Raw genomic sequence first — 24711 nt, 5'->3', positions numbered from 1 at the left:
AGTTGTACTTTTTCACTGGTTAGATGTGCTTCTTAGATGTGGTATTAACATGAAATTCACATGCATCTAACTATTCAAAAATGATAATAATATAATAATAATATACAGTATTTATATACCGCCTTTCTTGGTCTTTATTCAAGACTTTATTCAAGGCGGTTTGCATAGGCAGGCTTATTAAATCCACGCAGGGATTTTTACAAATTGAAAGAAGGTTCTTTCTTTCAAGAACCACTACATTCAAGGTGTTACACTCCGATCTGGTTTAACATTCTGGCCTCCATCCTCCCACGCTCCGAGCAGATGGAACAGCTCAGCTGCAGCTTGCCAGCTGCTTCAAGGTCGCACGGTGCCGGTGGCCTCGAACTGGTGACCTTGTGGATGTTAATCTTCAGGCAAATGGAGGCTCTACCCTCTAGACCAGACCTCCTGCCCATAAAATGTTACCCTCCTCCTGTATAAAATGATACCGAAACATTTTATAAAACATAACTTTAGAGGTCCCTGTAGCTTTTAGGAAGTTGTCCAGAACCCCATGCAAAGATTCCCTGGTGTACTAGTGAGAAACATTATGGTCCAACCTTTTGCCTACTGTGCTGGTTTTCAGTTTGCAAGCAGTTTTTAATGTTGTGGAGCATTAAAAAATATGGCCCTTCTCACTGAGTGCAGTCTACTCCAACACCTGCTGTATGTGTAGACCAGGCTTTATTCTTGTGTGTGGGTGGAAAGTGTGGTAAGACCATTTATCTCTGAATAATATTATTATTTTCATGAATAAAAGAGAAGGAATTTTTCTGTTGAGAGCTGCAGTAGTTCTAGGTGTAAAATTTTCATAGTCCTTCCCAAACCCAGCTTTAGGGGCATTAGAAGGAAGTGGATTTGAGGAAAGAGACTGCTAACTCTCCCTGCCTGTGGTGTCTGCCTCCATCTCTCCTTGGCACAGAAATTGTCCATGAAGACCTCAAGATGGGTTCAGATGGTGAAAGTGACCAGGCATCTGGGACATCCTCTGATGAGGTGCAGTCTCCAGTACGGGTGCGCATGAGGAACAACCCAACGCGCAAGATCTCCACTGAGGTGCGAGCATTAGTGGTGCTTATGGAAGGAGCAGCAGAAGTGCTGGTGGATAGGAGGGGGCTCCTGTCTCTCCCTTCTGCATGAACAACTGTTGACAGAGGGTCATGGAAGGAGCACTCAGAGATGGTTTTGTCCATTCTCCTAAAAAAGCAAGTTCCATTATGAGGAAACACAAGGTCAACACCAAGTCACCTGAAATTCCACATTCAGAATAAAGTAATACAAATCAGCAAAAAATGCGGTAGTATGCCTATTTGGTACATGCTCCTTCAGTTGGCGTTTATCCTCAGTGAGCTCTTCAATGTCCCACATGTGGGTCCTCACCTGCAAAGTTCACAAGTGGTGGATGGGCAGCATATACAGACAGCTTGAAATTGCTGTGCGATAGACTACTTATGTTTGTATTCCATCTATTGCCACCTTTCCATTCTTCCAGGACTTCTGGGGGCATCACAGTACAATCTGAAATAATAATGGAAGCCTGCAGTAGAAGCAATAAAGACAGTAGCTAACAAGGTCAAAATGACCAGATCAAAACCAGTCCTATGAATCCAACTAACACCACACACAACTGCACCTCCAAATGCCTTGGGAATAAGAAGGCCTTTGCTATCCTCCTGATTTCTGAAAGGGGCCTAGCTTGATAAGCTCCTGGAGGAAGGGAGTCCCACATAATGGATGCTGCAACTGAGAAAGCTGTACTCCTTGTGAGAACCAGCTTGGTCTCAGGAAGGCTCAGCGTGTTGTTTAGCTCTGCTGAAGTGTCCTGCTGAGGTTTGGGGGCTAAGAATGCTTTATTGAAAGTTTCCAGGTTCTAGCTTTCTCTCCCTCAGTTGAACCAAATTTCTCTGGCTTCCCCAGGACATTAACAAGCGCCTGTCACTCCCAGCTGACATCCGCCTACCCGAAGGCTACCTGGAGAAACTGACCCTCAACAGCCCCCTCTTTGACAAGCCTCTGAGCCGACGGTTACGAAGAGTCTCTTTGGTGAGTGCTAGCATTATATACAGTGACTACCATACCCCACTCCTGTTACCTGCTGTATTCATCATTCCTGGTGCTGAAACAGAAGCAGCATCAATAGAGGCAGCTGAAGAGGAGGACCTTTTTCTGGCTTTCTACAGCACGTTCTGCTAGAGCAGGCCAGCCTATTACATTCTTGTTTCTTTGTGCTTTCTCATGCAGTCGGAGATAGGTTTTGGGAAGCTGGAGACATACGTGAAGTTGGACAAGCTGGGAGAGGTGGGTGCTGTAATCCTCCTTCTGGAGCTGGGGTGGTGATTAGGGTGAGGGATGCAAGGCTTTAACCGGGTTCAATAGTCTGGGTAGCCACTGTGATAGTCACTATACTGCCATCACTTGGAGCACTTGGATAAGTCTTCATTCTTGTCCTTGCTTTGGGAGCTGTAGGCCTGACCAGTCTGGTATGTTTTTCCATTTATCCCAGTTATCCTGCCTTTTTTCTGGCTTTTCAGAAGCACTTCTCATTGCTGATTTGAACCAGTCAACTGGAGAGAGTTAGTGTAGCCTAATGGACAGAGTCCTGAATTTAGGAGTCCCATCCCAGGACAATCTTAGGGAGTTGCTTTTGGCCACAGTTTATTTGTTCTTTCTTTCTTTGACATGGAGAGTAGCTGAGTGAGCTAATGAACAACTGGGGGCATAGATGTAAGTTATGGGTCAAGAAGGGCAAGTCCATAAGATGCTGAGTTTGGGCTACTAGCCGTCGCAATTCATCTTCCAATCCAGGGGACATATGCCACAGTCTACAAGGGGAAAAGTAAACTCACTGACAACTTGGTGGCCTTGAAGGAGATCCGTCTTGAGCATGAGGAGGGAGCACCTTGTACAGCCATCCGGGAAGGTATGTAGATATCCCCTGAAAGTAAGAGGCACAAAGGATAAAAATGAATCCATGGAACCTGTTGTCATAGGACAGGGGTGCCCAAACCCAGGCCCTGGGGCCACTTGTGGCCCTTGGGGGTTCCCAATCCAGCCCACTGAGAGCTCCCAGTCTCCAATGAGCTCTGGTCCTCCAGTGACTTGCTGGAGCCCGCATTGGCCCGACGCAAGTGCTCTCAGTGTGACGGCCAACTGTTCGACCTCTTGCGTAAGCTATGGGACGAGGGCTCCCTCCACTGCTTGCTGTTTCGCATCTGTGATGCAGCAGTGGCGGCAAAGGAAAGGCCAGCCTTACTTTGTGCAAGGCCTCTTATAGGGTATGAGCTATTGCAAGACCTTCATTCATTCATATAAGTTCTATCTCTAATGTATTCATTTATGTAAATTTGTTCAAATTTGAAATGTAAATTAACTCTTTTTTTCCTGCCCTCCCCCAACACAGTGTTAGAGAGATGATATGGCCCTCCTGCCAAAAAGTTTGGACACCTCTGTCGTAGGATAGTGTAATATCCATGAGGATGAACAGTTTTAAGAGGGATTACATGAATATGTAGTGAGAATGAGTCTCTCATGGCTACTAGTCAGGGTAGCCAAATCTATAACCTTCACTTTCATCAAGCAGTTTCTCTAGTTTGTAGATAATGTCTGTCAGTCAAGAGAACAGGCCTGCACAATATGTGACCTGCTAAGCCAAATGCAGTTCACACTAGTCATGTATGATGGTTCTCTTGGAACCTAATGCATGTCCTCTTTCTGTTGCCTGCTTGAGACTACAGAAACGGGGAGGTTGTCAGCATCCTGCAGATTATGATACATGGCATGTGGCTTGTCTCACCCAGTGATGCCAGTTCATGTCAGTGTGATGTCCCATCTCAGTTGATTCAGATTTACAAGCAGTCAGGATTCCAATGTACAGCAGTTAGGGCCAAACTATATTTTAAATGCTTCATTTAGCGCTGCATATTCCTTTTATTTTGCTTTAAACCTAAAAAGCTATTATTGTGACCATGGCATGCTAGAAGGCAGACATTTTGCCCTTTTCCCCTCATGCCATGGTCTTGGTGAAAATCAAAGCAGCTGCAAGCTCTGCAGGGTAACTGTTGGCACTGAGACACTTCTTTCCAAGAGCTTTGGGATGCAGTTTTCATTGGGATTGCACCATCAGGGGAAAAGGTTAAATGCCCCCACCACCACGTAAATCCTGGTCAGATTTAATTCATTTCATATGGCATGTTTGTAGTTCTCTCAAAGCACCGAGCTTTGAGATTGCTGTATTAGCCAGTTAGTTGTGATTCTGATGCAGTTCATGGTGTGTGTCTCTCTCTCTTTTCCAGTTTCGCTACTAAAAGATTTGAAACATGCCAACATAGTGACCTTGCATGATATCATCCATACAGAGAAATCTCTCACGCTTGTCTTCGAGTATTTAGTGAGTAAATGGCACTTGTGTGTGTGTGTGTGTGTGTGTATGTACACCTCATCTTCAATCAAATTCCAAATTTCTTCAAAAAAAATTTGAGAATCAAAAGCCCCAGTATGCAGTCACTTGGTTGATTTGAATGAAGATTGTGTCTAATTGCAACTGAAAGTTGATCTTAACTGTCATGGCTTCCTCCTAAGGACTATTGAGTGTTGTAATTTTATGAAGGGACTGAATAACTCTTAAGTGAATTCTCAGGGCACCGATAAAGCAACCATTTCAGTGGGAAGATGCTATGACACTTAACCCAATTTCAGACCATTTAAATTTTGTAGCAAAAGAGGGCCTAGTCCTCAAAGATTAGTTTAATGGAATGTGGTGGTGATAATACTTAGTTATGTTGTCACACTTTCTCAGAATGCAAGGTGTTCACACATTGATGATTATAACAAGCCTATAAGGTAGATCAGTATTGTTTCCTTTTTTCAGATGGGACGGAATGGGCTGAGCCTGAGAAGTAGTGGCTAGCCTTCATCCACTTAGATTCATGACAGGGGTACAGAGTGAACTGTGGATTTCCCAGCTTACACTCTTAGCCTTGCTATATTACACCAGTGATGTATTGTCTCAGATTTTTTTTTGTAAGAAGTGTTGTCCAAGGTGAAAAAAATTTGTTTTAAGAAATGGGACCCTTGGGAAAATGGAGCATCTTACTGCAAGGATCTTAGTTTACCAAAAGTTACAATTTTGCAAAATAAAGGCTAGTTTGTATCCATTAAATGTGTTTGTAATAAATCATGGAAATGCAGCAAATTATGCACATGGGGCACAATGTATCCTAGTACAAGAACAATCCCCTATGTTAGAGCTCAGTTTCCTTCTTGTCCTCTTGCTTTATGACATGCTGATCTATTGCAAGGATCAGGAGGAGGTCAGTGCACACTTCCTATATTACCTTCCAACGCTCCATGTCATTCCTGGTGCACTTTACTGAAGCTTGAGTAATTTTTTCTGAGCTAGGTGAAGATACAGGAGGTACACAGCAGCCTCCCAGTTTTTGAAATAGTTCAATATGTACATCTGGGGGGAGGGGAAGGTTCAGTTGCATCCTCTGGTGATTTCCCCAGATGTAGATACTTGCCCTCAAAGGAGTTATTTCTCTATGATAAGCAGAGAATCCTAGGCGTGTTTACTCATAAGTAAGTTTTGCCATGTTCAGTGGGATTTACTCTCTCATATTTTAGGAGTGCAACCTTAATTGCTTTAAAAAGTCATATACTATAAATACTGTTAATAATACTGTTAATAATTTTCTAGCCATAGGCCAGAGGGAACAGTTGTCAGTCTTGTTCCTTCCTTTCTCCCCAGGATAAAGACCTGAAACAGTACCTTGATGATTGTGGCAATGTAATAAATATGCACAATGTAAAGGTAAGCGCCAACTGTCTCTTTCTATGTGAGTCTCTGACACTGTCTAATTTCCTGCAAGCCATATTTCGACAGTTCCTGGCACAAGCTTGGCTCAGCTTGAGACCATTTTGGGATTTGATATCTTCTCTATACTTTTTGTATTATTGCTGATCTGGCTGTAGGTGTGACACTGTCAAATGCATTTAAAACAGCATGAAGAAGGTGGCGTAACTAAGGAAAACACAATCTTTTGAATGAATTGGACAAATGGGACACATTCTCATAAATATGCTACAGTGTACATTGTGTGCATTGTGCTAGTTTATAAGAACATAAGTATGCCTGTCTGGATAACACAGACTTACAGCATGCATGCAATTCTGGCAGCAGGGTAGAGGGGAAATGGTGTGTACTTAATGAAACACATTTAGCTGACTTTGTTTCTTTTTCCAGCTGTTCTTGTTCCAGCTGCTGCGTGGCCTAGCCTACTGCCACCGTCAGAAGGTGCTGCATCGAGACCTTAAGCCCCAGAACTTGCTTATCAATGAGAGAGGGGAGCTCAAACTAGCAGATTTTGGTGAGCAAAAATCAAGTCCAATTCCCTTCTCTCTAGAGTATCTCCTTTAAGTTTTCTGCTTACTGTTATTATTAATTCTCCCAGGACTGGCCCGAGCAAAGTCCATTCCCACAAAGACCTACTCCAATGAGGTTGTGACACTTTGGTACCGACCACCTGATATCCTTTTGGGCTCAACAGAATACTCTACACAGATTGACATGTGGTAAGGTTTCGGTGCAGCCCTAATGAGAGAGAGCCCTATAGAAAGACATGTTGTAGCCTGTGGCTACCGTGGGTTGGGGTGGGGCCAAGCATTGGAAGTCCAAGTGGCACAACAAAATCTTATTATCATCTAATACATTTACCTGGTGGTGTGTAACTTTCTAAACTAATTTCAACAAAATAAAATGAACCTGTAACAATTATGTTAAAAAACAGAATTGGTGCCATTTTTCCTCCTGGTAACCTTTGTTCCTCCCAGTGTCTCTCTACCATCCAGCTAAGACAACAGAAGGAAGGAGTAGTTGAGTAGAATGCTGCCTGCACGTTTTTCCTTAATATTTCCATGCCAAAAAGATATAGAAAAGCCTGAATCAGCAGCTAGTTCTATTAGAGGGATGGGGGTCAGCCTGTGCCTCCTCCCAGTGGATTGTTGATAAGTCATTTAGATACAGCCTGCAACTCCCTCCAATCAAATACACCTTTTCTGGGTTGGCAACTGAGGGTCCGAAGATATAGGGCTTTTTAGGGCTAGTTACCGGTCCCTAGTTTATTACTGTTTGTTCTTACGTGAAAGCTGAAAATCTGGGGTGAGTGGGCAGGTTTTCAGTGATGCCCGTCTCTGCCTGCCTGCCTGTCTTTCTCCCTCTCTTCTCACAGGGGTGTAGGCTGCATATTCTATGAGATGTCCACAGGACGGCCGCTCTTCCCAGGCTCCACAGTTGAGGAGCAGTTGCACTTCATTTTCCGGATATTGGGTATGGTTCATGGGACTGTACTGCAGAGGGAAGGGAAGCATAGAGAATTCTACACTATAGCATGGTTGTGAAAATCCTGCACGTTTTATTCTGTTGCCTGTGTAAAGCTGAATGGGCAGCAGACAGAGTGGGGGTGGCTGAGACAGTGAAGATATTATTTGCTATGGTGACTATTTGCTGGAGTGCCCTTGTATGTTACAGCACATGGCAAGATTGCAGCCTTGTGGCCTATACTGCATTTTAAAGATATTTTAGGAGGCTACAAGGTACAGTCTTGCTATATATCTGTAGTGTGCCAGAGAATTCATGTAGTCATTACTGCTCCTGCAAAACTCACCTCCTCAGTAGCTTCATCAGCTCAGTTGTTTCCTCAGCTCAGTCTAAATACACCTCAGAGAAGAACCATGAATTAAGGGGAGAATCTGCAGGTGTGGGAGGAGTCCCCCTCCCCTGCCCATTCTTGTCTGCAAATTTAGATTACTTTGGCAAACTTAAATTTGAAAATGTGAGTTTGTCAAGGGAATGTTTTGATACTCCTTAAGATTCCCTAGGGAGGAGTGGCTAGCTCCCAAGGGCATCCAGGGCATGAGGAATCTTGGGGAGTCAGGTGGCCACAGCTGCTCAGCTTAGCTCAGCTGCACATACTACCTCCCTACTTGCTGCTTTTCTTTGAATGAGGAGGGTGGGGCAGTGTGAGGTGGGGAGGGTGTGTGAAACATGGTGGGGGAAGGTGGTGGAGGCTCCCTGTCAAAACGAGAGAAGGCTGGCTGGGCAAGGGCAGATGTGCTGCATCTCATCAGCACAGGGTGTGCTCCTGGCAGGCTTCAAACTGGGAGGGAAGCCTGACCTAGAGAGAGCTCCACCAGTAAGTACAGGCAATGCAGTGCTTTCCTCCGATTGGGGAGCCCAGCCTGCTCTTGGGGGGGGGGGGAGAGATGTCCACATGCTACAGCCTGCATTCCTCCATCTTGCCTGGAGGGATTAGGGGTGGCATCTGCATGTTGGGGTGTATGTGTGTGAGCATACCCCATCTACTTTGGGGGTGAGCTGTAATCTTGCTCTGTGTGGCTGCAATCCTAGCCACACTTTCCTGGGAGTAAGCCCCATTGACTCCACTGAACTTACTTCTGAGTAGACCTACATAGGCTTGAGGTCTGTGTCAGCTTAACCAAGGATCTTCCTTTCTCTTTTTCCTCCCCCTTAAAAAAAGAAAAATAGCTGCTCTTGATCAGTCAAGCTGTCTCCAAAAATGGATTAAAAAATAAAAATAGGAACATAAGAACAGCCCCACTGGATCAGGCCATAGGCTCATCTAGTCCAGCTTCCTGTATCTCACAGTGGCCCACCAAATGCCCCAGGGAGCACACCAGATAACAAGAGACCTTATCCTGGTGCCCTCCCTTGCATCTGGCATTCTGACATAGCCCATTTGTGAAATCAGAAGGTTGCACATACACGTCATGGCTTGTAACCCATAATGGATTTTTCCTCCAGAAACTTGTCCGATCCCCTTTTAAGGGCATCCAGACCAGATGCCGTCACCACATCCTGTGGCAAGGAGTTCCACAGACCGACCACACGCTGAGTAAAGAAATATTTTCTTTTGTCTGTCCTAACTCTCCCAAAACTCAATTTTAGTGGATGTCCCCTGGTTCTGGTGTTATGTGAGAGTGTAAAGAGCATCTCTCTATCCACTTTATCCTTCCCATGCATAATTTTGTATGTCTCAATCATGTCCCCCCGGAGGCGCCTCTTTTCTAGGCTGAAGAGGCCCAAACGCTGTAGCCTTTCCTCATAAGGAAGGTGCCCCAGCCCCGTCATCATTGTAGTCACTCTCTTTTGCACCTTTTCCATTTTCACTATATCCTTTTTGAGATGTGACGACCAGAACTGGACACAATACTCCAGGTGTGGCTTTACCATCGATTTGTACAACGGCATTATAATATTAGCCGTTTTGTTCTCAATACCTTTTCTAATGATCCCAAGCATAGAATTGGAAATAGTAGAATTGGAATAGTGGAAATGGAAAAGGTGCAAAAGAGAGCGACTAAGATGATTACGGGGCTGGGGCACCTTCCTTATGAGGAAAGGCTACGGCGTTTGGGCCTCTTCAGCCTAGAAAAGAGACGCCTGAGGGGGGACATGATTGAGACATACAAAATTATGCAGGGGATGGACAGAGTGGATAGGGAGATGCTCTTTACACTCTCACATAATACCAGAACCAGGGGACATCCACTAAAATTGAGTGTTGGGCGGGTTAGGACAGACAAAAGAAAATATTTCTTTACTCAGCATGTGGTCGGTCTGTGGAACTCCTTGCCACAGGATGTGGTGCTGGCGTCTAGCCTAGACACCTTTAAAAGGGGATTGGGCAAGTTTCTGGAGGAAAAATCCATTATGGGGTACAAGCCATGATGTGTATGTGCAACCTTCTGATTTCAGAAATGGGTTATGTCAGAATGCCAGATGCAAGGGAGGGCACCAGGTTGAGGTCTCTTGTTATCTGGTGTGCTCCCTGGGGCATTTGGTGGGCCGCTGTGAGATACAGGAAGCTGGACTAGATGAGCCTATGGCCTGATCCAGTGGGGCTGTTCTTATGTTAATTGGCCTTCTTCACTGCCACCGCACATTGGGTCGACACTTTCATCGACCTGTCCACCACCACCCCAAGATCTCTCTCCTGATCTATCACAGACAGCTCAGAACCCATTAGCCTATATGTGAAGTTTTGATTTTTTGCCCCAATGTGCATGACTTTACACTTACTGACATGCCATTTTGCTGCCCATTCTGCCAGTTTGGAGAGATCCTTCTGGAGCTCCTCACAATCACTTCTGGTCTTCACCACTCGGAAAAGTTTGGTGTCGTCTGCAGACTTAGCCACCTCTCTGCTCACTGCTCACTGCTGTCTCCAGGTCATTTATGAAGAGGTTGAAGAGCACCAGTCCCAGGACAGATCCTTGGGGCACACTGCTTTTCAAATCTCTCCATTGTGAAAATTGCCCATTGACACCCACTCTCTGCTTCCTGGCCTCCAACCAGTTCTCAATCCATGAGAGGACCTGTCCTCTAATTCCCTGACTGTAGTTTTTTCAGTAGCCTTTGGTGAGGGACCATGTCGAACGCCTTCTGAAAGTCCAGATATATAATGTCCACGGGTTCTCCCACATCCACATGCCTGTTGACGTTTTCAAAGAATTCTGAAAGGTTTGTGAGGCAAGACTTATCCTTACAGAAGCCATGCTGATTCTTCCTCAGCAAGGCTTGTTCGTTTATGTTCGTCTAAATACCCATTCCTTTTCAGCCATCCCCCCTTTTCCTCCTGCCTCCTTTTGGGGGGGGGGGTACTTCCCATGTTGGCTGCTATTATAAGATAAAAGGCACAATCCTAGCTAGGTCTACTCAGAAGTAAGTTCTATTGTGTTCAGTGGGACTTACTCCCAGGAAAGTGAGGTTAGGATTGTAGCCAGACAGTCTCTGGGTCTCAGTTTCACATCGGTTTGCAATTAGCAGATACACACAAAACAAAGTCTTCCCCTCCCCCAGCAAATTCCATCACTTTCCAGGTGTGCTGCTAAAACTCAGGGCACAATCCAACCAGGTCTACTCAGAAGTAAGTCCTGTTTTGTTCAATGGGGCCTACTCTCAGGTAAGTGTGGTTAGCATTGCAGCCTCAGAGTTCTGGCAGCTGTTCTTTTGTTTCTAGTGTATAATTATAACACCTTCATCCCCATTTTGGGGGTAACTGAGGTGAGGTGATGTAACAGGGAGCTGTGGCCAATGGCCATGAGGATCAGGGGAGCCGCGGGCCTGAAAAGTTCGAGAACCACTGCTTTAAGAGATCTGTTACACTGCTAACTATTGTGCTACTGCTTCCAGTGCCTCTGCCTCTTTCTGTTTCTTTTACTCTGTTCTGATTTCCATTTCTCCTACTTTGGTCCGCCAGGGACACCCAATGAAGAGACGTGGCCTGGAATCTTGTCTAATGAAGAGTTCCGAGCCTATAATTACCCTAAATACCGTCCTGAGACTCTGATCAACCATGCCCCTAGGTGAGTGTCCTTGCATGGTTTCTGGGATCTCTGTAGTGGTGATCTCTGTAGAGAAAGAATCCAATAGAATCACAGCAGAGTATACTTACTTCATCGGGTCTTGCCTACACAATTTCAGGCATGTCTTTACATCCATCAGGGCTAGAAATGTGCTTTAAAAAATAGAAACAGAATCTTTGAGATTCTCAAATACTTTAGTCCTGTACATCGTATTGCAAAAGGTGTTTTCTCTGTGCTCGCACCAGGTTGCATCATGTAGCTATGTAAATAGATCATAGGTGCAGGAAAGCAAAGCTAGATATTAATCTTTTCAGTATGGGGAAGTATCTGTGTGGCAGATGTGTGGAGTAGATCCCAATAAGACTTAAGCAGAAGCTCTCCTACTTAAGAACTTTCAAGTTACAAACATGTCCATAGACAGTGCGTATTCCCAAGATTCTCCCAAACTCCCTATCTTATTCCAGCCAGCCCCAACAAGCCCATTTTTCAAGGTAAGACATTACAGTATAAACTACTGTACTGTAAATGCATTTTTTTCATGTTGCACAACAAGTTTGCTGCCAATAATAGTGATAATGGAAGTAAGAATAAAATAACCTTTCAAACAGACCCCTGGAAACTAACCTGTTCATAAGTGAAGGAGCTTCTGTATCCATATCTTTTGGCATTCTGTATATCTGGGGTGTAATTGGGCATTCTGAGAATCATAGCTTTTTTGTCGTATTGCTGGAAGAGAAGTTGTTGAACCTGTGGACAATGACTTGCTGAAGCTCAAAAGCCAGGTTAGGGTTGAGCAGAACTTCTAGAGGTGAGGGGACAAGGCTTTTCTGCCCAAAGCTTTCCCTGTGGCTATTATTTTCTGTTCCCTACCTCTGTTGCCCATTTAATCCCATTTTCATATCTTTTTCTTCCTGAATCTTGTTCCCAGAATTTTTAGTTCTTTAGTTTAGAATTTGTCAGAATTTAGAGTGTGTCCTGGAACAGCTGTAGCCTAGCAAGAGTTCTATTTTCATCGGAGAGACCTAGCTCTGAGTCCTCCCTCTCCCATGGTCAATTATTGGCCCTTCAGCTTAGTTCAAAATATGGCTGCTTTTAAATTTGTAACATACATTTAGAATCAGTTTTGCACTTTAAAGCAATATGTGGATGTCCATCAGCATCAAGAATGACTGTTCATGAAACAAAGCCTCTGATTCCTTCAAGGGCTCACTGTTCTGATTTTTCTTGTCTCCTGGACTTTTCAGGCTGGACAATGATGGGGCTGACCTCTTAGGCAAGCTGCTGCAGGTGAGAATGTGCATTTGCTTGGCTGTGGCTTATGAGTCCTTGGTTTTTCCCCCCCTCTCCTCTTCTTTGGGGCCACAAATTTTGTTTCCAGCCTCATGCAGTGAAAAGGCTTTCTTTGTCATGGCTGTCAGCAATGGTAAAGAGGCCCACCCTTTCCTTCAAAGAGCCCTAGTTTGGGTTCATCTGATAAAATAGGCTCTAGACCAATGACGGTGAACCTTTTAGAGAATGAGTGCCCAAACTGCAACCCAAAACCCACTTATTTATCACAAAGTGCCAACACGGCAATTTAACCTGAATACTGGGGTTTTAGTTTAGAAAAAACTCATACGTTAACAACTTTTACCTACTATTACTTGTAACCTGTAATGAACTTTTCCTCTAGAAATTTGTCCAATCCCTTCTTAAAGGCATCTAGGCAAGTTGTCATCACTGCTTCCTGTGGCAAAGAGTTCCACAGACTAATTGTATGCAAAGAAATATTGGCAGGGAGGGGGTGGCTGCAAGACCTTGCCACTGCTCATTTTCTCAAACAAGAAAATTTTTTTTAAAGCCCCACCCACAGAAGTGGGCTCTAAGGCTGCAATCCCAGCCACTCTTTCCTAGGACTAAGCCTCATCGACCCTAATGGGGCTTACTTCTGAGTAGACATGCACAGGAGCAGGCTCCAAGGCTGCAATGCAAGCCACCCTTTCCTGGGAGTAAGCCTCATCCACTGTAATGGGGCTTACTTCTGAGTAGACAAGCACACTGTAATGGGGTTTACTTCTGAGTAGACACGCACAGGAGCGGGCTCCAAAGCTGCAATCCTAGCCACACTTTCCTGGGAGCAAGCCCCATTGACTATAATGGGACTGACTCCTGAGTAGACATGCATAGGATTGGGCTCTTAAACTAGGAGCAACCCTCCCCTTTTGACTAGGGCTGCAATCCTACCCTCACTTTCCTGGGAGTAAGCCCCACTGACTGCAGTGGACTTACTTCTGAGTAGACATGCAATCCTACTGAGTAGACAGTAGGATTGGGCTCTCAGGCTGCAATCCTAGCCGCGCTTTCCTGGGAGCAGGCCCCATTGACTCTAATGGGACTTCCTTCTGAGTAGACATGCATAGGCTTGGGCTCTCAGGCTGCAATCCTAGCCGCGCTTTCCTGGGAGCAGGCCCCACTGACTCTAATGGGACTTCTTCTGAGTAGACATGCATAGGCTTGGGTTCTGAGGCTGCAATCCTAGCCATGCTTTCCTGGGAGCAAGCCCCAATGACTTTAATGAGACTTACTTCAGGACCAGCACCACCAGCAGCAGCTTTGCTGTGCCTGCCTGACATGTTGCACCTTCACGCTGCGTTTGAGCCGCCCGCCTTAACCCAGACAGGGGAGGGAGGAAGCGTTCCCATTGGGCTGCTGGGGGTAATGTGAGAAACGTCCCCTCACAAAGCCTCTCAGCCTTACTCCACCCCGGGGGACCTGGCTAGATGGGGTGTCTTGGGAGCACGACTGGGTCTTTGGCGTCAGTCCCCTGCCTGATCTCCCTCTTCCCCCTGCTGTCTGTTCCTTCCCCCCCTTGGCCTCGCCCCTCCCTCCTTTGCCCCGGCTGCTGCTGAGCAGAAGGAGGCTGGCTTTGTGGCTGCGAAGACTCCTCAGCCTTCCACAGCAGACGCCCGCAGCTGCTGGCGCCTCCCAGGGGCACTGAGCAGAGGCTCATGCCTGGCAGCTGGGGCAATGGCGCGAGTGCCCACAGAGAAGGTTCTGTGTGCCCTCTGTGGCACACGTGCCATAGGTTAGCCACCACTGCTCTAGACCCAAAAAGCTCAAGTGACAATACATTTGTTAGTCTTTTTGTTGTTTGTTCTGCAATATAAGAACATGGCTACCTATTCAGAATAGAATTAAAAAGGACTAGTCTCTGACTTGCACCAATATTCTTTCCTCTCACCCATTGAAAGCAAATTACTATGGACTTGGAAAGAATATCTCTTTCAGTGGATGAAGTGTGACAATTCATTTTCCCAGTAGTGATATTCCAGTATGCATGCAACTTCTTGGTGGGCTAGTTGTGTATAACAAATGATGAGTATTTTGTCCCACCTGTGCTTTTCCAGATTTCTGATACAGTGATAATTTGTAAATTCTCCTTGCTGCTTGACAGATCATTACAGACAAGCCTGTAAAGATGGGCTTGTCTACAACTGGGCTGAGCTTTCTCACCTCAGAGATGCTTCATCATATATTCATCTTGCCAAGTGGTAGGGAGGATTTCACTATACATCAGGTACAGATGAGATAAAACCAGTGGAAAAACAGTGACCAGTGTCCACCCAGGTTATGCCTGACATAAGTTACTATGCTGTCTGTTTAAGCCATGGACATAGCTGTCTGTTTTCACCCCATTGGAAAAAAATCTTTGCCGCTACCATCACACAGGATGGGAATTCATAGTCAGTATCTGGAATTTGTAGTTATTCAGGGCTGGGGCTCATTTCAAAGCATAAGTGCTTGGTGTGAGGCTTTGACAGAAACTTTTGCATGGTTGCTATGGAGGCATTTTCTTGGGGACGGGGAAGAACATGGTTTTCTTTGTGGGAGCATGACACATGACTGTATTTTTGGTACATCACTTGGGCTTTATTTCTCTTTTTCTCCTCTCCCCACAAATGCAGTTTGAGGGCAGGAAACGGATCTCTGCAGATGAGGCCATGCGGCACCTGTTCTTCCACAGTCTGGGAGAGCGAGTCCTCAAGCTCCCGGATAGTAGGTGCAGGCTGAGGGTGGAGGGAGGCCAGTACTGTGGAAAGTTGGGATTGGCAAATGAGGTGGTGGTGGTAGTGGGTGGTGTGATCTGGCCCATGGCACTTGCATAAGGGAATGTGGCATTCACGATGAGTGTGGACAACCATACCAAGAGAACAGCATCACTTACGAGCTGTGATCTGTCTGTCTTTGACAGGAATTACCCTGTTTTCCCTTATTTCCATCCCATCCTCTGGCTGTTTCTTTTATTAATAGTACAGCAAGATTTATTTGATTCAAATGGTAAATTAATCAACAAGTTTTGGTTGATTAATCAGTGAGGATATACTGTATTGTGCAGAGTTGGGCTGAGAGACAAAGACGTATTATTTTGGAAACTGTTTTGTTCTCAGCATGTTTGTGTAATTGGGACAGAATCATAATATTGCTGTGAACTAGAAGCAGTCATTGGCAGGCTTCTCCCTTCTGTGCTACTTGTAACAAGACAGAAATCCTTTCATTTCAAGAGTCGAGTATCATTTGAACCAGCTTGTGGTCAGCTTTCTAGTCCCTTAGCTGTTCCTTTCACAGGGATTATGTGAGATTTTAATCCCAGCCATGCTATCCCTTCACACAAAAACTGGGCTGTGGATTTGAGAAGATGGAATAAACATTCTATAGCATCACAACCAGTCAGCCAGTTGGTGTCCCAAGTTTCACCAGAACTAGTGCAATGTAGCCAGCATTTCTTTCAAACAGCTAGCTTTTGTTCTCATATAAATTACCTTGAACTTCCCTCAAAAGGGACCGTATTATTGAGCTATTGGTAATATGCAAATACATTTTAACTTAATTTGTTGGTTAAAGGCAGATGACTAATCAGCTAGTATTATTTAATTCACTTTGAAGCTTGATGAAGCTTTGGACTGGAACAAAATTTCACACATGTTAAAAATTGGCTTCATTGTGCATCATCTGAATGCAAAATGTAAACATTCTGTTTTCAGGGGCAAGTACAAAAAAAAATCCCTAAATCTCCATGGGATCTAACTGGCAAGGTCATAAAATATCATATAATTCAGAGATTATTGGTGCAAATTATTTGCACCAATTTTGTGTGCCCGTTTATTATTGTGTGCCCGTTGGGCAAAAAGGCGGGGTATAAATTATTAAAAAAAAAAAATGCTTGACTCAAGAACATAAATGTTTTTTTGTCCCTTTGTTGATTCAAATGCTTGTTCACACTATTGTTATAGAAGGGTGGGCCAACCACAAGGCATCTCATCTCTGTATTTTCTTGCTCTTCACTTCCTTGTCTTGCAGCAACGTCAATATTTGCACTAAAGGAGATTCAGTTACAGAAAGAGACGGGACTGAGATCGGCCTCCCTGCCCGAATCAGGTGAGAAGCAGTGCCTATCAGCAGGAGTCCTACCTACCTTTCCATCAGCACTGCCCACTGGAACTTAACCCCTGCCCACTTTTGCTCCAGCTCTTTTCCCAACTTTCCTTACCATCCTTTACTTTTCTGCTGGGGAGTCATCTAAGTCAGAGGTAGGCTTTGGGGCGAGTCTAAAGTGATTCAGCTGCAGAATGGAAAACAGATCTGACAGTGGGCACAACTCCCATTCATTTTGATGAAATGTGTGCAGGACAATTTCCCGGTGTATTGTCTCCCTATATCAGTGTTTCTTAAACTGTGGGTCGGGACCCACTAGGTGGGTCGCGAGCCAATTTCAGGTGGGTCCCCATTCATTTCAAAATTTTATTTTTATTATATTATACTTGATGCTACCATAACATGTGACTGCATTTGGGGAAAAGTTACAGACCTCTACTTCTAACATGTATGTGCTTTTAACAATGATAGTAAATAGGACTTACTCCTGGGTAAGTGTACATAAGATTGCAGCCTAGGATTGTTAAAAATTTTCCTGCTCAATGATGTCGCTTCCGGTCATGTCATCACTTCCAGTGGGTCCTGACAAGATTCTTTTTCTAAAAAGTGGGTCCCAATGCTAAATGTGTGAGAACCACTGCCCTACATTATTGGGTGGGCTCGGGATACTGCTGGATTTTCTGTCTCTATGCCAAAATGCCTTGGACCAACTTTGATGCTGAGCAGGTGGTCCAGTTGTTCAGCATAGAAAGGGCAAGATGTACCTTGACAGCCACCTGCCCCTTTCTCCTTCCCAATTCCTATATGATGGCATCTTGTCCCAAATATCTTGTTCCCTATCCCTTGGTAGCTGTACAGTGTCCAGTCCCTGTAGCAATATTTGGCGGCTGTGCCATGAACAGACTCTCCTCTCCCACAGGCAGCGCTGCATTCCGGGTACTGGACACTGAATTTTAGCCTCCAGGTCAGGTATATGTGACCTCCCACACTTCCTTCCATCTGCACCCTTTCCTGTTCTCCGCATGACAAACCAGCATCTCTCCCTCTCATCTGCCCATGGTTGTAGTCCTTTCTCTGTCCCTGCCCTACCCCACCTGAGCTCTTGCTTTCCACCATGATACACACCCACTTGTGGGTCCTGTATTGTTTGGGATCAGAAGCAGGGGGAGGGAGGTACAGTGTGGGATGAGAACCAGGAAAAGAGCTTGTAGACTGTAGTGTAGTGTAACTGGGAACCAGGAAGGCCCTGGTTCAAATCTCACATCTGCCATGAGTTCACTTAGTGGCTTTAGGTACTTTCCTTCAGCCTCAGTGTGGGATACTTGCCCCTGAATCTGCAGTGTGGGATAATGCAGGGATTGGTTGTCATAAGAATTACTGGGAAGCACTGAAGAGATTCAAAGCTATATATAAATGCTAACATGATTATGATAATATGGGGGAGAATTGGCAGGTGGCATTGTGGTAGCAAATAGAAACAAAAATCATCTTGCCCAAAACACTTTGCTGTTTTCCTGCAGTGAATGGGCAGAACGGACGACCGAGCCTGCTGCTTTGAGACCCATGGATCCGGGTTCCCGGGGGTTGAAAGTGAACTAGCTCCCCCACCCTATGCACACCCCCACCGTCAGCGTCATTGAATCCGACTGTGCAGTGAGGACTCGTGCTGGAATTTCACAGGGGTGAGGGTGGGACCTGGAGCCAAGGATAAGCATGACTCTCCCCTGGCATCCAACAGCCAGGCACCAATGCCCTCTGCTGCTGGGATGGACTCTCTCCCCCTTTCTCACACATGGTGTTTCATTTTATTTTTTAAGTTTTATTTTTTCAATGCAATATTATAAATATTATATTTACAAATATCTATAAAGAGAGACACCCCTGCCCTATCCTCTCCAGCTGTGGGGAGTGTACAGTATTAACTACAAGGGAGTCAACCCACCTCATCCTGATGGGGGCAGGAAGGAGAAAAACCTGGAGGAGGAAGAACAAGCATGGGGGCCACTTTGCCTGTGTCGCCATCCTCTGTATTGTGTATATCAGAAGGCAGCAGTGGGGTGTTAAAGTTATCATGTTGGAGGATGAGTGGATTCTTGTTTTATTTGACCCACAGACACAAAGACATGCTCATTATAACTGCCTTTCTGTGGATGTGAGGCAGAAGTCTTCCTGATGTGGATGTTTGTTTAGAGGCCCAGATGCTGGGCAGGTGAGCAGGTAACCTCGGAGGCCTCTCTGAGTCTTTTGGGAGCAAAAATCCCTTTCTTCCTTGCTTCCTTCTTCCCAGTTGGGATATTCATCCAGGTGTCTTTCCTGCTGTAAGGAGAATTCCCCATTTCCCAGGCTGCTCATTTCTAGCTTGCTTCTTCCAGTTTTCTCCTCACACCAAAGCTGACTTTCTCTGTTTCTTCTTTTGCTTATGTCTTCCTTTAGGTCTTGATTTGTGCCTCATTTGGTCTCTCCCCACGTATTTGATCAGTGCTATCAATCTCTGCTGAGTTATTCTTCTTGCTTGGCCATATCTCTTCCATTGCTTGCTTAGTAGTCAGTTTGCCTTTATGCCTTTCCCTTCATGGGCATAACCCACCTAGAAACTTCACCTGCAAACAATTGCGGACGTCCCATTCAGTCTATGGGGCAAATGCCCTAGGCATGAGCCTCTAGAACTCCGCAGAAGCTTCTCTGAGGCTCCCAACAGGGTCGGAAACTGCTTATGATTTCCCGGAAGTGCAGTTTATAGCACTGGGGAACCTCAGGCGAATGGGTGGGGGTGGATTTCCGTGTGTGTGGGGGTTGCGACAGCCTGCGGGGAGGGTGCCATCGTGGACCTCTGTCCTGGGGTGTGGGGCTGGGGAGGTCCGCCACTGCCTGCAAAGACCAGTCCCATTCATTTCAGTGAAGCTTAAGCAGGAGAAGTTCTAGGTGAGCTGTGTTTCATTTCCCTTGACTTCATAATTCTGTGTCTCGCAATCCTTATATGATCACTACATGTTGTTTGTCCAGTATTTCCTAAATCTGAATATAGTAGCCAAACCTTTCTGTAATGCTATGGGCACTTACTAAGCCCGTATTTGGTCTTCACCTTGCGTTTGTCTCAGTCTTTCCTCCATTGTGCTTAGTTCTCAGCATCGGTTTCTGCAAGCTTAATATCTTATGAGGTTCTTTACTTGGATGCTCCTTGGCCCTTATGCAAATAGAGTCCTTTTTTTCTGTGTCAGAAAGTATACCTGTAGCTATTCTGAGATAAACCAGTTGCCACCTAGTCCTTACTTGCAAGGCTTTCTCTGCCATAAAACTGCACAAGAATGAATTAGGGTGCAATCCTAACCGGCAGTTATGCCGGTATAGGTGCCCTTAGAGGGTCGCAAATGTGCCATAAAGCACGTTTGTGCCTCCTTAGGTGGGAGCTGTGTCGGTGCATTCAGATGTGCCGACGCGCGGATGGAGGCAGAAGCCTCTGCCGCGGCTCCCGCGCTGCCACTTGTGTCAGCGCGAGTGCACCAACATAAGCGGCAAAGGTGGGTGTGGGGAGGGCGGCGTGCGGGGATCCGGGGGCGAGGCTGGGACCCGGCGGTTATGCCAGATCCCAACCCCCATCCCTGGGGCGAGCAGAGCGGCTTCAGGCTGCTCTGCTCTCCTTGGACTTGCGCCACCTCCAGAGGTGGCACAGGTCTGAGGTGACCCATAGGGGCGTGCAGCCCTTACCCACGGGTAAGCGGAGAAGCTTCCCCTTGCCTGTGGTTGAGCTGCTGCTCGCTGCAATCCTGCGTTGGATGCAGTGCAAGCCTCCTGGCTTGCCTGCTCCAGTGTGGGTTAGGATTGTGCCCTATGTCTCTTATTCAGTCCTTACTCTGGGTTTTACTAGACTGTTATTCAAAGGTTAACCAATCCCTGTTCAAACTGCTACTCTACAAACATCAACTTCAAAGTTAGTCTGCCTCATAGCTCATTCTTTAAGACCTGGTTCCCTTGCCTTCTTCTTTGTATTACATAAGCCATTATTTCTTCAAAGATTTATCAGTCCCAAATCTATTTTTACACAAAAACTCATGAGATTTTATCATTTAGTCATTTAAATTCCTGGAGAATCCTGCTTGTGCATGTGATCCCCAAAGATTTTGGCTCTCCATCCTTCTGGCTATACTACCAAATGATGTCTCGGAGGAAGAGGAGAATGTCTACAGCCTTTATCCCTAGCTTAGAGAGCCCAAGAGAATTGCAACTCCCCTGGTGGGCACGACTGTTTCTTTAGCTCAGGGCACAAAGGCCTGGGTGCTTGAACTTGAAGGATGTTGATTCAATTCTTCCCTTTTGTTCTCTGTATATGTATAGACAAGATGGCACCCAACCTTCCTCCCTTTGATCACGGCCTATTATATATAATATATATAATGTGTGTGTGTGTATATATATGTACATATTTAACCATTTTTATATGCAGCATGAAGTGCTTGTAAGGTTCAGTAATTTTTTTTCCCCAATGAGAGCCATATTATTATTATTATGACCCTCAGGCAATGGAAGATTTCTGAATGTGCCTTCTCTACAGAGGGTGTGTAGAAATGTAGCTTGCCTTGTGCTGGGGTGCAAGACATCTTTTGGCCTGGTGCTCAGATGCAGTTGCCTGTGTGATGATGAAATCTTTAGGCAAATCCCAATATAGAAGGCATCATCATAGAAGGCCAAGGGATAGCCACTGTGAATAGGCCTACAGTATCTAATGCTCAGGGGATAAAAGAGGGCTCTTTACACAAAGAGTTTCTAAAAAACAGGCAAGAACACCCCTCCTTCTTTTATTTCAGAGATAGCAACAAAGGGTCCTTTTTTGCTCAGTAGCCACCTGCATGGCCCTCTCTTCTGCTCCTGCCTGTTCTACTCTAGACTCTGGCTTACCAGTTTTTCTTTTCAGCTCCTCCCTCTGATGCACCTTAAGACTGAAGAGGCTTATGTTAGGGAGACCTGGTTCTTGCCCCATCCAGTTACAGTTGTCATCTTCTTACCAAGATCTGTTTCTTTAAGAGCTCTGGAACTGTTGAGGCAGAAGTTATTCTTACCTCATAACACTTAAAGAAAAATCTGCCATCTCTGGACCTGAAGGATTCAGCTCTGTTTTCAGTAGAAGCTTGTCATTTGGGGTTTGTGTTTTTCTATTGCTCTTTTCCCTGCAGATATAACATTTAATCATGGTTAGAATTGACCATAGTTGTATTGTTGCCTTAACCCTGATTAAGTACACAAATGTACTGTAAAACCATGTCTTAGTTTGTCCAACTAAGCCTTATATCTGGAGGGCATGTATTATGAAATACCAGAAGGATTAGAGTGGTAGGAAAATTGCCTTAACCATGGTTTTCTTGTTGCAATTATTGTGCTTGACCATGGTTAACACAACAATGACTTGCAAACTCACTTCAGATCATGGTTTCCCATTCTGGTTTCTAGCCATCCTTAACCGTGGTTAGATATTAAAATATTCTTAACTGTGGATAAGTGTTATAGCTGCATAGGGCCTACAGGAGCTCCTGATACAAAGTAGTCTGAGTGGAGTAGTGGGGAGGCAGTGGCCAAGACATATGTTGCTGCATTATTTCAGTCCAGGATTGAATCCAGTTTGGTTCATGGAAATGCTTTCCATTTCTTCTGCTGCTGGAAGAAAAGAAATGGAATTCTAGAATGCAGAGAAGGAAGTGTAGCAAAAGTGGATACAAGGATTAAATCTGTGCTACAAGGAACTGATTTTTTTTTTTAAACTGGGTTAGTTGTCAGGACTTCCTGACTGTGGGAATTGCAATTTGGAAAGGGTGCTGAGAATTTGGTTGAGACACGTTTCTTGTGTAGAGAATTCATTTTGCAGAGGTGAGGATGAGGACAATGACAGTTAAGCAAATTGGTTTATAGTATAGATGTATTCTTAGTCCACATCTGAAGAAGGATTGGATTGTCTTGTGAGAGGGAACCCCAAGATGGCCTACTGAACAGTGAATGTACAGAGGATCTGGACTAATTTCTTGGGAGTTGAGAGAAGTTCTCAGCTTAATTTCTGGGCTGGAGGTGATAAACAACCCTTTCTTGCAGCAAACTGAGACCCTGGAATGGATAATCATTAGCATGTGGAATGGACTATCTCCATGTGCTCCCCCACCCCTGCCCAGCATTGACAAGATGGATATGAAGTACAATCATCCCAGTATGGAAAAGGAAACTCTGTCTTGTACATAACTTGAATTGAAGGAGCAGCCTTCTATTTAACAGATCTAAACTGATCATTACAGAAGGAAATGCCCTGAGGGGGGGAAAAAGGCAGAATATGCCCAGATGCTCCCCCTGGCCCCATCCAGGGTTAACAAATACATCATGTCCAAATGTACGGGGTTGATTAAAAGTCTCCTTGAACTTCAAGTGTCCAGTGTTTATCTTTTGGGTGGTGATAGAGGATCTAGCTCTATGGTGGTTGGCCTTGTGAAGTGGCCAGTAAAAGGCTAGAACAGTGCTCCCAAACACCTACAGGGGAGCTGGGAACTAGGTAAGTGTTCGTGTGGGCAGGGAGGGGGAGGGGAGGTGGCAGCAACAGTGCTGCAGAGATCACAGTGCTACCACTGCCAAGGGCCTTTTTTACTGGGGGGGGGGGCAATACTGGCCTCCTGCAGGATCTTGGAAGCTTGCAGTCTCCTTTGATCTTCTCTGCAGCTTCTTTACAAAACCCTTATCTCTGATCTAAAGCTACTTATGGTTTTCAGCCTCCAGGACCCTGCTGGAGGTCCTTGGCATCTGCATCACTGTTGCTGCCATGGAGCAGGGCCACTCCCTTCAAGGAGCTCCTGTTTGAATTAATACTCATGGTTTGCCTTCATATCTGAATTTGCACCTATCATTCTTCCTCTACAGGTTGCCTTTCCCACCAATTTTTCACATTGTCCAAAAGCTGGATGTTGGTGATATTTGGGGGACGGGGACGGGGACAAGTAGATTTGCAAGCCTGAAGCTTACCCACTCTGCTGTAAAGCATGTGCTGTCTGTTGGATATGTGGATACTCAATGTTTTGGGTTTCAAACTGTTTTAGGACAAGACAACATTAAACATGCTTGTATATGGGAGCCAGACACTATTTTGAAAGGATCAAAAGTAGTTTCAAGGTTCTACCATGAGCAAGTTCCAAAATCTGGATTTTGTTAGCAAACCATAGCATGTCTAGGTGCTATGGTGCATAGCATGTATAGGTGCACAAGTGCCATGGACCAAAGTCACAGTGAGACTTGGAAAGGCCTTGGAAAGGTAAGGGAGAAAAGGCAGCCCATTTTCCCAGAAGAGGCACAATATGAGATAGACTCGGTCTCAATCACACAAAAGGCCCTCATTTTAAACAAGGGCTTTTGTACCAAAGAAAATAAACATAAACGCACATCTGCTCACAAGATATGAGGACGGAAGTTGCTTGAGTGAAAACTGCTGATGTAAGCACTTCATTTGAAACAGAGACTTGTCTGCCTTATGTGTAACAAGTAGACCTGTGGCTAAAGAAACTTGCATAATTTAAACATCAACTAGCATCTTAAACACTGTATAACTCGAACCCTTGTAAAATGGCTAATTGTAGCCTGCACCTCACCTTTTGGAGAATTCCTGTGAAAATGGTTATGGTGATATACAAACCTTTGTGGATTTTGCAAGAATTCTTTGTATGCAGGAGGTTCAAATGGAACCCAATCTTCTTATATAGACCTTTCCTGCATTAAAAAAAACTCTTCCTGTCAGAAAGCAAGGCAGGCACATTATATATTTGATTTCTACCTGCTTTTCAACTAGCATTCCAAAGTGGATTGCAATATCGATCAGCAATACCTACACTTAATTTTCCACTTTAAACAAAACCACCCCCCCAGCCAGCATGGCTGTCA

The 24711-nt window shown here is 45.1% G+C and overlaps 1 protein-coding gene across 7 annotated transcripts in view; it reads left to right on the top strand.

The window, feature by feature from the left end:
• The window catches only part of CDK16 (cyclin dependent kinase 16), a 66381-nt gene extending 43173 nt beyond the window's left edge, over positions 1-23208 (top strand). For 3 of the 7 annotated variants that reach the window (XM_066618333.1, XM_066618328.1, XM_066618331.1), the window contains 14 exons: positions 944-1077; positions 1939-2064; positions 2263-2319; positions 2827-2941; positions 4314-4408; positions 5768-5830; positions 6263-6386; positions 6471-6591; positions 7248-7345; positions 11298-11403; positions 12648-12690; positions 15348-15438; positions 16741-16818; positions 18336-23208. In XM_066618333.1, coding sequence (XP_066474430.1) covers positions 944-1077; positions 1939-2064; positions 2263-2319; positions 2827-2941; positions 4314-4408; positions 5768-5830; positions 6263-6386; positions 6471-6591; positions 7248-7345; positions 11298-11403; positions 12648-12690; positions 15348-15438; positions 16741-16818; positions 18336-18373 — 1289 coding nt within the window. In that variant the 3' untranslated portion in view covers positions 18374-23208. Of the gene's footprint in view, positions 1-943; positions 1078-1938; positions 2065-2262; positions 2320-2826; positions 2942-4313; positions 4409-5767; positions 5831-6262; positions 6387-6470; positions 6592-7247; positions 7346-11297; positions 11408-12647; positions 12691-15347; positions 15439-16740; positions 16819-17734; positions 17785-18335 lie in introns of those variants that run through there. The other 4 variants (XM_066618330.1, XM_066618329.1, XM_066618332.1 and 1 more) reach the window with 4 other exon arrangements.
• The last annotated feature ends 1503 nt before the right edge of the window (positions 23209-24711 follow it).

This window comes from Tiliqua scincoides, chromosome 2 (assembly GCF_035046505.1).
Source record: "Tiliqua scincoides isolate rTilSci1 chromosome 2, rTilSci1.hap2, whole genome shotgun sequence".
Lineage (NCBI taxonomy): Eukaryota > Metazoa > Chordata > Lepidosauria > Squamata > Scincidae > Tiliqua > Tiliqua scincoides.
This window is presented reverse-complemented; position numbering and strand designations above follow the sequence as displayed.